The sequence below is a fragment of the Corythoichthys intestinalis genome, chromosome 3 (genome assembly GCF_030265065.1).
Source record: "Corythoichthys intestinalis isolate RoL2023-P3 chromosome 3, ASM3026506v1, whole genome shotgun sequence".
Lineage (NCBI taxonomy): Eukaryota > Metazoa > Chordata > Actinopteri > Syngnathiformes > Syngnathidae > Corythoichthys > Corythoichthys intestinalis.
The window spans coordinates 40,229,334-40,242,555 of record NC_080397.1 but is presented as its reverse complement, the minus strand read 5'-3'; the positions used below and the strand labels follow the sequence as shown (position 1 = coordinate 40,242,555).

The window sequence follows — 13,222 nt, the reverse complement described above, 5'->3', positions numbered from 1 at the left end:
TCCGATCACGTCATTTTCAAAGTATCGGAATCGGCAAAAAAATATCGGCCATGCCTTTTTTTAATATATATATATATTTTTTTTTTTTTAATTAAATCGTTTTCTAATTGTATTTAACGTTACAGACATATTATGTTACACTCATCCAGAGTCTTTAGTTTAGGCTTAAGGTAGGGTTATCAAATATATCCCGATAACGGAGGTAATTAATTTTTTTTTAAATGTATCACGTTAAAATATTCAACGCAATTTATGTATGCACTGCACGACCCACTCATGCATTGTCGCGCTCAATCTGTAATGGCACCGTTTTACCTATATAGAGAGATAAAAGGCAGCGTAAAATGAGTAGAGTGAATTTTGGCAGCCTTTGGAGCCTTTTTTTAATTGGCTAAAGCCTTACAATCCCTCTCCCTATGATTAGAAATATCATGGGAAGCAATGTGGGGAAGCAAGGTAGCGATTGATCTTTTCTTAACACCTTATGTTATTTCCCAACGCAGAGAAGATATATCAATTGGTAGCACTACACACAGTCATGGTTCCACTCCCCATCATGCATTTGGGCATGGCTACAGTATCATTTACTGAAAGCTCAACAAATACACTAGATGGCAATATTTACTCACAATATACAAAGTCACAAGTCTTTTTATCCGTGGATCCCTCTCACAGAAAGAATGTTAATAATGTAAATGCCATCATGAGGATTTATTGTCATAATAAACAAATACAGTGGTACCTCTACATACGATCGCTTCGACACACGAACTTTTCGACATCCGACGCAAAATTTGACTCGCCATTTGTTTCTACATCCGACGACATGCTCGAAATACGACGACAATGCCAGCACCGCAGACGAATGCACGGCGGATTTTCTTGTGTGACAAATCAACACAGGTTTCAGAAAAGGTTGGTACAGGTGGTGAAACAAGGAAAAAGTTGATGCTTACCTTCGAAATGAAGATGCAAATGACAGAAAAATATGAGCGTGGGGTGGGCATCCGTGAAATGGCTCAACAATACATCTCCACGGTCCTCCGACGACCATCGTTCGCCAGTCTTTATAAATTAAGCTGACAATTCTTATTGTCTCCAAAGAAATCGCCAGCTTTCATCATTTCTTTCACAACTTATTCAACACAAAACGCATGCTGTCTGCTGTTCTCAAGAGAACATTCAAAGTGAAAGTGAAACTCAACTCACCGGTCCGTCTCTGGCACGTGAGCCCCGCGGTGCGTTCAGGTACACAAATAAACGTCCGCCTTATTAGAACCCGATTCGTTACACTATTACAGGAATTATTATTATTCTTTTTATTACATTATTCCAATTTTGATTTATAATTTATTTGTTTTGCTACGTGTAATTGCCATTTGTAATAGCACCAGCAGTATTTTTTAAGGATTTAGTGCAGGTTTTTGGACTGTGGAACGAATTAATGGAATTATAATGTATTCCTATGGGAAAATCCTGCTCGACATACGACCATTTCGACTTACAAACAAGGTCCTGGAACGGATTAACTTCGTATGTAGAGGTACCACTGTACAGTACTTATGTACTGTATATTGAGTGTATATATTCGTCCGAGTTTTATTCATTTTTTTCTTAATGCATTGCCAAAATGTATATGATCGGGAAAAATTATCGGGAATGCTTGGAATTGAATCGGGAGCAAAAAAAAGCAATCGGATCGGGAAGTATTGGGATCAGCAGATACTCAAACTAAAACGATCGGATCGGGAGCAAAAAAACATGATCGGAACAACCCTAATTATCATACTTTGCAAGCACCTGCTGGTTAATGGATGGTCAGAGGTTGTTCAAAAAAATTCTAAACTCTCCATAGCCCAAGAAACACCCAGCTCAAACTGTGATTTAAGGAGTTTTCTGTGGAGTTTGCACGTTTTCCTGAACTTGTGTGGGTTCTCTGCAAAAACCTGCACATTATGTTGTTAAAGACTTTACTAAATTATGACCTTGCTCCGATATCTGCTAGAAGGTAGACTACAGAAAAAAAAATAATCAAAATTCAGAGCAAACACAAAGTATTATAGACTAAATACCAAGGGTTCCTTTTGCTATTACAACATAACATAAAGGTAGCCAAGCAACGACTGACGCAAGGCCCTTTTTTAATAACACCACACACAATGGTATCCACACCGAAATTATTAGATAACTGTAACATCAATAAAGATTAGCAATAGAGCAACATAACAGCATAAGGGCCGTTAACTCAAATACCACAGTCAGGTCACAACTAATAGTAGTATTAGTCAGACTGCTCAGGTTTTTTTTTTTACTATTTAATTGTTTCTATGAGTTGACACTTGTTTTACATCCAATAATATACTGGAAATTGAACAAGAATGAAAAGCATTTTCATTATTTGGTTTGGTCTGTAATCATGATTTCATTTATATAGCAGGAATATCAGGCTAATGATTCCTCATTGTAAATGAGAGCACACAGTATGTTAATGCAATCATCACAAAGGCAGGTAAGTATCACAGGCGGAATACATATTCACATCTACACAATTTCCATCTGCACTACACTGCAGATACAGAAGAATAGCAGTTATGTTTGGTTTCTGGCTGGACCCAGAAAGTGGCAGAATCAGGTCACAAAGAAAAACAAGACCGTCAAGTCAGGATAAACTAAGCATAAATTCAGTTCGCAAAGGTTCAAGAAGATCTGACTGCAAGTGTCAAAGTACTACCAAGCAGAGCTCTGACAAAGCGGCTGATGTTCCCCAGGCGTGCACTTGTGTTTGGAATAATGTAAGAGTTTGGTTTTATTTGGTTTGGTTTGGTTTGGTTTGGTTTGGTTTGGTTTTAAAATGTAGTGAAGTTCAAAATTCTCATAAACTTTATTTACATTTAGAACGCTTCACATTACCGTATTGGCCCGAATATAAGACGGCCCTGATTATAAGACGACCCCCTCTTTCTCAAGACTCAAATTTGAAAAAAGACTTTTTGAACACCAAATTAATTTTTATACAGAAAATAATTACAGTACATCCGAAACAAATGATTACAACAATATATTTGATAGAAAAAGCATGTTATTTTGCCTCATTCAAATCTTAATGTCTGAACATTTAAATATGTAAACTAAAGTGCAATCACATTCGTAAATGAATGGCTTCTGGTTTTTGAAATGTAAATAAACCAATCTATTGTGATAAAACAACAAAATTGCAATAACTGCATGAACCATCAAAGTGAAGTCTAACTGTAACTGTAGTCTTAAAACAAATCTGAATAAGGAAAAACATTGCAATAAAATAATGCAAACTGGTTAAACTTGAGAGTAGCTGAGATCTGTCATAACAGAACATCACTTCAATGATATCTGGCGCCATCTAGCGTCGTGAATGGGTATAATGTCTAGACCGCGAATATAAGACGACCCCCACTTTTTCAGTCTTATTTCAATGCAAAAAACACAGTCTTATATTCGGACCAGTACGGTACTCTAGTGAGATAAAGTCACGGATGATCGATGATGATGATGATGATGATCAGCATCTCAAGATGGAGACCTGTGAAACAAGTGCTAAAAAAAATGCTAACTTTATTTATCACATTTAACTCAGAATGTTACTTGCATGTACTGTCTGAGTGAAATTGAGTGAAAGGCATCTTCTCCCAAACATTACAGTCATTTTCTCTGCAGTGCTACTGTGACAGGCCATATCATCTGAATGTTGCCCAGTGGGAAGATGATATTCTGGGCAAAAGGCCAGGTCATAGATCAATACAACCCCCCTAGTAGCTACACGGCGGCGAGCATAGACGTTAAATTTAAAAAGAGTTGTAAGGAAATCGGACGGACTAATTTAGGGGCCCAAAAAAAAATCCAATTGTAGAGAACTCGTCGGAAATAAAAAGAACACTGTATTTTCTATCGCAGGACATGAAGGATATTAAAATAAAGCAAGATATGATTTTGAATCTTGTAAAAGAGGTCACCGATCTACGTGCGTCTCTTTTGGAAACAGACAAAAAGGTGGCGGAGCTGGAAAGAAAGATGGAAGATCTGGAGCAGCATTCGAGAGCTAATGACGTAATTGTGAGTGGCTGTGGATTGAACAAAATTATTTTTATTAACCAAATTAACATCTACATGCCCAGTTGCGTCCTCCCTATTTATGTGCAGCGTTCTTTCAAGGGAACCAGACACCACAATTCAGACTTGTGTTTTCAGAGGCACACTGAAACCATAATAAGACTTAAAATTGTGACCTACTTTTTAAAAGTGGATTAAGTTCTCTTGAAAATCTCCATAGTACATTAGCATGAAAAGGTTAAGGCACCCCTGACCATTTCCATTGTTTTAATGCATAAATCATTGGCAACTTCATTTTGATAAATCAAAAACTGATGAACAGGTTCCAGAATTGACACTCAGGGTCACGGAAGATGCTGTAACTTTATGAGCACTGGTTAATTGGAAACCAAAATTGCCATTTGCTCTAATCAAGCCTTGAACCTCACAGAAATATGCATGCAATCATGAGAAAAAATATTTAAGGTGGCCCATTGCCTGTTTTTTTCCTCTTTGAATCTCCAGCAAAGAGTGGCAAGTTGGCAACAGATCTGAAGTGACCTGAATGACAACCAACAGACCACAAGCAAATAATTACAACATACTTTTGCTGCAGAGGTCGCTAGTGGCATTGTGGTTGTGCAGTTAGCACATCCACCTCACAGTTCTGAGATCAAGGGTTCAATCCCGGGCTTTGGCCTTTCTGTGTGGAGTTTGCATGTTCTCCCTGTGCCTATGTGACATTTGTCAAGGTACTCCGGTGTTCTCCTACATCCCAAAAATTTTTGGCTGATTGAACACTCCAAATTGTCCCTAGGCATGAGTGTGTGCAGGAATTGTTGTTTGTTTCCTTGTGCCCTGCGATTGGCTGGCAACCAATTTAGTGTGTACCCCACCTACTGCCCATAGTTATGAAAAAGTATCTGAACCTTTCGGAATTTCTCACATTTCTGCATGAAATCACCATCAAATGTGATCTGATTTTCGTCGAAATCACACAGATGGAAAAACAGTTTCTGCTCTAAAACCACCCACATATTTATAGGTTTTCATATTTTGATGAGGATGGTATGCAAACATTGACAGAAGGGGGGGGGGGGTTGGTAAGTAAATGAACCATTACATTTAATATTTTGTGCCCCACCCCTTTGGTGCAATAACTACAACCAGACGGTTCCTGTAGCCGGAGATCAGTATGGCACATCCATCAGGACTAATCTTGGCCCATTCCTCTCTACAAAACTGCTGTAGTTCAGTCAGATTCCTGGGATGTCTGGCATGAATGGCTGTCTTAAGGTCATGCCACAGCATCTCAATAGGGTTCAAGTCTGGACTTTGACTTGGCCACTCCGGAACCTGTATTTTGTTCTTCTGGAACCATGCTGAAGTGGATTTACTTCTGTGTTTTGGATCATTGTCTTGTTGCGGCCTCCATCCTCTTTTTAGCCCCAACTGGCAGACAGATGGCCTCAGGTTTTCCTGCAAAACATCCTGATAAACTTTTGAATTCATTCCTCCATGAATGATTGCAAGTTGTCCAGGCCCTGCGGCAACAAACAGCCCCAAATCATGATGCTCCTTCCACCATGCTTCACGGTGGGGATGAGGTGTTGATGTTGGTGATCTGTTCCATTTCTCCTACACACATGACTTTGTGTTACTCCCAAACAATTCAACTTTGGTTTCTTCAGTCCACAAAATATTTTGCCAAAACTTCTGTGGAGTGTCCAAGTGCCTTTTTGTGAACATTAAACAAGAAACAATGTTTTTTTAGACAGCAGTGGCTTCCTCTGTGGAGTCCTCCAATGAACACCATTTTTGGCCATTGTTTTACATACAGGTGATGTGTGCACAGAGATATTGGACTGTGCCAGTAAATTTCTGTAAGTCCTTAGCAGACATCTAGGGTTCTTCTTTACCTCTCTGAGTATTCTGCACTGAACTCTTGGCGTCATCTTTGGTGGACAGCCACTCCTTGGGAGGGAAGCAACAGTGCCAAACTCTCTCCATTTGTTGACAGCTTCTCTGACTGTCGATTCATGAACATCCACACTTTTAAAGATTGTTTTGTATCCTTTCCCAGCTTTATACAAATCAACAATCCTTGATCGCAGCTCTTCAGACAGCTTTTTTGACCAAGACATGATGCATATCAGACAATGCTTCTCATCAAGACAATTCTTATAAGTTGTGGTTTTTATAGTGGGCAGGGCAGCTTTAAACCACTCATGAGTGATTGGCCACATACCTGACTTAAATTCTTTGGTAAAAATTGATTTCAATTGCTCTTTAAGTCTCCTTAGTCAGAGGGTTCACTTACTTATTTTTCCTCCTTCTGTCATTGTTTGCATGCTATCCTCATTAAAATATGAAAACCTATAAATGTTTGAGTGGTTATAGTTAAAGCAGACACTGTTTTTTCATCTGTGTGATTTTGACAAAGATCAGATCACATTTGATGGTGATTTTATGCAGTAATATGAAAAATTCCAAAAGGTTCAGATAGTTTTTCATACCACTGTTGCTGAGATGGCCTCGAAAACCCCCACGACTGTTGTTAGAATAAGCGACTTAGAACATGAATGAGTGAATGAAGGCTACCATGCATTGTTAAAAATTCAGCGCACTATGCACAAGGGGAAGCTGTACAGGAGAAAAATGCGTAAGAAGCCTTTTCTTCAAAATCGGTCTAGTCTTAAAATGCTTTTGAGCTTTACCTACTTTTTCAACGCACTGCAATTATTCAGAACACAACTTTTAGTAGTAAGACTAAGTAGCGGATCAGTGATAGTGCAGCTCATCTGCCAGAGCAGAGAGAGATTGGCTTCTCCTTTTGCCAGTCACACTACAGTGAAGAAAAAGCATGCCAAGTGTACAAACATGTCCGAAAGCCATGACAGCATCTGTCCTGTTAATATGAAGCCATTAAACATTAGCATGTGTAATGATGATGACATGGGATCATCACCACTGCAGCATTCTGTGATACACAAGAAATAAGAATCAAATGAAAATAAATGACAGTGGAACAGCACACCAGGAAAAACCTCAACTTTTCTTCCATTTTTAATTCCAATGTATGTAATGGGCCATTTGTCCCAAATATATTTCCATATGTATTCTCCATACATTTTTACACACACAATGTTAATTATTCATTTGTATTAATTGATTTTTTTTTATTTATTTTTTTGCACCTCAACAGAAACCTTGGTTATTTTGCAAAGCAGCAGAGTCCCTCAGCCATCATACTGTGCCTATGGGAGGCTCGCCACCAAGACACTGCTGACCTTGACTCTCTTGCCAGTGCCCTAGAGGAAATTGGCAAGATCCACCCCAAAAGTTCTCCCCAGGATCTGGATGAGGAGGAGACTGACTTGAATCAAATAAATGCACGCAGTCTGAGATGAATTGGCACGTTTCCAGATCATAAGGAAGATCAGTCCACGTCATAATATCCAGGCTGAGAGAAGAACGTCAAGCAGTTTGTGGTGGCGTGGTGCAAGGTGATAATGTTGACAAAATGATCAGTCTCAAAAGGGAGAGGTTCAGCTTTACCTACTGTGGCTTCTTCTACTACTGTAATTTCTTCAATAACAGACTGCTAATCAACTTCTTCAGTTTAGTCTTTTGTTTGTTTCTAATTTAATTGTCTTTGTACTTCATCCAAGTGAATTGGTGTATGGGGAAGATTGGGAGATGTAGTTTCCAAATTGGCATGAGAACAAAAGAGAAATTCACCGTCTCCTGTGGATGCCAGTATTGTGAGAAGATCCTAATTGCACACATGTTTTATCTGTGAACATTCAAGAAATTGGACTGTATTCATCTCTTACAACAGTCCAGAAAACCTGGCTTTACAGTATCTAAAATATATGTTGCACTGTATACTAAATTTCACATTCAGTTTCTATTAATTATCCTTCAGCAGCCTGGGCAGAGAGTGACTACCTGACAAAGTCACTGTCCATAGGAATAATGATGTCATACCACCATTTTAGAGCTGATAACAGTTTTATTTTTTTCCTTGACAGCGATGGGAGTTAATTTCCTAAAGCTGTCGTAGTGTGGATGACTGTGGTTTATCAAACAGTTACAATAGTAAGACCTGTCATGTTGACTCCGCATGAGCTCAACTAATGAAATTCCATGTGTCTCCCATTTACTGGGCGAGCAGAATGTTTCCAAATTTGGAAGTAAAATATCTTGATAATGTATTTTGAAAAAGTTTGAGATTCTTGGGCTTTGGGCTAAAATGATCAAGGATCTCAATAATGATGACGCTCATGATACATTAGCCAAAATCAAAACAATAAATTAGATTTAAAGCCAACAGAAATGCACTGCTGTTATTTGTTTGTTTGTTTGTCTGTTTGTTTGTTTGTTTGTTTTTATATAGTTTATGATTTTATAAGCGATTACATTAACGAACTGTATAATCACAGGTGGAAAAAAAGATGAGTATATCTCCACAAATCATGTATTTTGATAAAATTGAATCGTAAAATGATTTGAATATTTTCAAATTGCATGGTGACTGCCTTAACTGAATATAAACCCATGCAATGTCGCTGCCAGGGAGTGAGATGCATAATCTACTGTTGTCTACTTATTAATTATACATAAGGTAAATTCCCTTCAGAGCAACTAAATATATTTAATGTCAGGAAATTAAAACAATCACTGTACTTATGATCATCTGAAGACATACTCAATTCATAGAGTTGCGTGAAGGAGCTGCATGCTCTTATAGAATATCTGGTTCATCAGTTGTTGTTTATGCAATCACCATTTATAGTCTGTGTTAATAAATCAGAAAATATCTCCACTTAATTCATTATTATGTGCTTAAGAATTTGACATTTCCGATGTATGCCTTAGGATTAATTTAACAAAGCGCTCTGTTGACTGTTTGGAAAAGGAGGGGCCATAATTATAGTATATGTAGTTGGAAATATATAATTCCAATTGGAAATTGGTCATGACCATCCACAAAAATGCATTCAAAATGAACATATTCAAGTGAGTTTTCAAGGTAAATTGTTTTAGTTTTGCTCGCAACTGACAAATACATGAGCTTAAACATGTTTGTTTGGGTGCTTTAACAATTATGTGGTGTGTTGTAACATACATCAGTTAGATTTTTACACATAAATAAGATATATAAAAATATTTGCTGACATTTGCAAGAATTTACCTTCAACACGTATCGCAACTTATTCAGTTTTCCTGTTGACCGATGAAATGACATTGTGTTGGTTAATATTTTGGTGGGTATTTTGAACAATATTAATTATTTTTAAATTATTTTTGTTTATTTTGTCAGTGGTTTATCATGGTGTGACTTCCAATAGAATGCTTTGTATGAATGACTTTCCTGTGAAAGGTTCATTAGCCTCCATATGCATTTCCAACCAAAATAATTATTTTAATCACTTTATAATGTCAGGTAAATGATGTGAATTATTTGTTTATCTCTTCAACTGTGAAAAAGGTTTATTTGCCTCAAATAAAAACTGCCAAAATTTTAAATTTTATTGATAACCTATGTTGCACTGAGAGCATCCCGCCTGTGTTACTCAGCATTCAGATTTATTTAAAATTTGCTTCAGATGTCAAAAGTCACTTTGGTTTATTAAATGTGAAATCGGACATGCAAAATCACATGTGTTCTCACTATATATGTACAATGCTTTGTTCTAATACTTAACCCTGTTGTCTGGAGTTGTGAAAATTATTTCTTCTGCCCAAAGTGGGTCTTGCTATTTTTTCCCCTTTTTCTTTTTCTTTTTTTTTAAACTATTAATATTATTTTTATTTTTTTGTTTTTATTTTTTTGCTGCACGCATGGCCTGTGGCTTCATATCACTATTCTTGTGCCTTGTTTAAACTACTGTAAATGGTGAATGTTGTAAAGTTCACAAGGGGATGAGGGGAAAAATACACTGATAAACATTTAAAGGTCTTAGTTAAAATGTATTTAAACCATCAAAATGAATAGGCTACAGAGCTTTTTTAGTGCTGAACATCTAAGGTTTGGTAATGCCTGGGCAGCTTTGTGGTATATTGGATCTATAATTATGGACATTTTGGATGTTTTCTGTACAGTAGGATTTGCAACTGTATATGCCGCCTTTTGCAAATAAATGTAAAATAAATGAAACGCATCCGATGATTTTTTTTTTTTTTTTTTTTTTCTTGTTTACAGAATTAAATATGTAGAGTCCAGTGTAATTCATCTCGACATTTTTGTGTTCAAGTCCAGATATTAAATGCTAAAAATAATTAAAGGAATTAAAGGTGCACAATGAAGGATTTTCACTTCAGTTATTTATGAGATGTTCCTTATTTTTAATAGATATTAAAGAAACATGTTTTTAGAGATACTTCTAAAAATTATCTCAGTGGTTAGGCGGAGATTTTCCCATTTTAAAAGACTATTTACGCGTCGCAAATTTGATTCTCTTTTGCTTCCGTGTTCATCATCAGCCAATCACGAGATCATTTTCCAGTCTTCGTCCGGGTTGCCACAGCTGTGTACGTTCCGTGCGCAAAAAAAATTACGAATCACAAAGGATTCAAGACAACAAGAGAAGCAAAACAAGGGTATCCATTAATTTGGCGTAGTTGTGCTATGTTATTTAGCATATGGATCCATTGACGGGTGCGAGGTTATTTAGCAGGTGGATCCATTGACCCGGGCTAGGATATAGTCTTTACGCGTGCATATATTTAGTACCTTCTGCAGAGGACTCATCGTTTTTTTCCTACAGGTTCTCCAATATGAAGTGGTACTCTGGCAACCTGAAGGGAGAGAGCATTTTATGCTAATCATTATTTTGATCAAGTTGCAGTAGAATTTTTGGCAATCAATCAATAAAAATTTATTGTTTTTTTTTTTTTTTTTTTTTTTTTTTTTTTTTTTAAACCTGTCCTGTTCAGCTGTTTGACACAGAGAATGGAAGTCTAAGTGCCCGGATTCTGAACAGTTTTAATGTTTCACATGGAGAGTCTGACATACTCCCATTGTGATCATTCAAAATACTTTTTTATTATGACAAAGTTTATTGTGTTCAATCTCACTTTTGTTATATTTGTTTTACCATGAGACCTACTTGTAATGCTTAATGCCTAAAAATTAGGGAGCATGTATTCAAATTAACTTTTTTTTTTTTTTTTTTTTTTTTTTTTTAATGTGTATTATGTTTAAAGCTTAAAGCTTTCAAATTTAAAAATCTGAATTTTCTCTTCATTATTTCTGGGGTCAGACATTATAACATGGAAAATGTTCTGAACCTCCTCGTCAGAGCAAATAAAATAAGCCTCTTCAACTTTTTCCTTTCTCTTAAAGATCTGATCAATGTTTCATTGTAGTGCCCTTTTTGACGCATTAATTCAACAAGCTGGTTCTTTTTTTCTGTCCCAGATACGTGCATTTGAACCAATCAGAGCTAACTATCCATGCTGATCACATGTCAGTATGTCAGCCAATTGGACGGACAATTGGAGTCCAGGCAGGGTGGTTTGCTGGACTCCAATACAAACGCTGGGAGAACTCCGGGGAACTCTGTCGAATAACTACATAATAAATATCGGGGGAAACGCATGACACTACACAAGCACTTTATTAGGTTTGTTGTTAACATGTGTATGTAAATCTGACATTGGTAGATTGTTTTCTTCTTGGAGATACGTGTATGGCAGCCTGGCAGTTTTTTTGTGTGTGTTTTTTTAACATGGAGGTTTGACTGTTGCCGTCATATTTTCGGGATCAAAACACTGTTCCGCCTCCGAAATTTATACTGGAACGAAGTTCTGGACCGTTTTGGCCCATTTTCACCCCTGGGCGTGCTTCTATATCGTGGAAGATCATATGCAATTAACTGAAATTCACATGTTCATGTTAAATGGATATTTATGGTAGAATAAGGGAAAGTTCCATCAAGATCCAGATCTTCTTCTAAGGGAGCAGATGTACAAATTTCATATGCCAGTATGAATTTAGAGGTAGCAAAAGGACTTCAGACCAAATCATTTTTCAGCCATTTTCATTTGTGTATTACAGTCTACTTGTGCATAAATACGCAAGATGACTTAACAGAAGAAAAACATAATGGCACAGTCTACTTGCGCATTAATACACAAGAACACTTAACAGAAGGAAAACATATTGGTACAACATGTAGATAAATATGCTATATAAGTACTGACAATTTACCATTTAAATGATTTTTTTTTTCCTTTCAAAATTGAGTGAAACAGTTTTCAGTCGTACATCTTGCCTTATCACCTTATCACTTTAAAACACTGGTTCCAGTTTCCCAGCAAGCGAGTAAAACTGTGCAAAAAAATACAGGAAGAGGTGCAAGAGTGAAATGTGGATCAAAAGATTAATTTACTGCAGTGAAAATGTAGCATTTTGCTCAATGTGTGTCTGAAGTTGCCAAACAGCGTGTAAAAACCTTCAATCACATTGGTCCCCTCTGTTCCTTTTCTATACATGTGTATTCATGTTTACACTGTTCACTCAAAGCACTGTAAAATTATGTAATGATTAATACAGAGGAGCGAGCTCTGAATGTGAATCAACAGACCACAACTTTATTCCATGTTGTGCAAAAGATGGTCTGTTTAGCCCGCCCTTTCCTTTTTGGTCACATATCTTCTAGCTGCAGACAACCGCTCCATAGATAATGTTAGCTGGCACATGAGAAATGATGTTTTCCAGAAACTGACATAAGGTTTATGATGGTTTGTAGCGTATTCTGTGAGCATGCATTTGTCAGAATGCTTTTAACGGAAATTCAGTATTACACTTCACAATTGTAGCAGTATTAGCCCAGTCCAGATTAAAGAATATTTGCAATGAATTTTTTGTTGGCTGTATTGGGACATTATCATCTTCATAGAGCAGTTAAAGCTAAGGTAGAATATTTTGACACATTTTAGCGAATATCAGGGGTTACAAAAAAAAAAAAAAAAATCTATCAAACATCATTACGGATGACAGATATATTTACCTTCATTTAATGGCCAATTTTACAGAGACATTAGAAGAGGGGATAATTTTTCAAAGTAGAAGTACTGTAACACAGGTAAAGTATACAGTATTATCGAATTTATATCAACTGAATTTAAAACAAATAGTGTCTCCCTA

At 36.7% G+C, this 13,222-nt stretch overlaps 1 protein-coding gene across 2 annotated transcripts in view; it reads left to right on the top strand.

Moving 5' to 3' along the window:
- unc5db (unc-5 netrin receptor Db) overlaps positions 1-10,225 on the top strand; it is a 330,197-nt gene extending 319,972 nt beyond the window's left edge. For both annotated transcript variants that reach the window (XM_057831103.1, XM_057831101.1), the window contains one exon: positions 7,271-10,225. In XM_057831103.1, coding sequence (XP_057687086.1) covers positions 7,271-7,475 — 205 coding nt within the window. In that variant the 3' untranslated portion in view covers positions 7,476-10,225. The remainder of the gene's footprint in view (positions 1-7,270) is intronic.
- Positions 10,226-13,222: the final 2,997 nt, after the last annotated feature.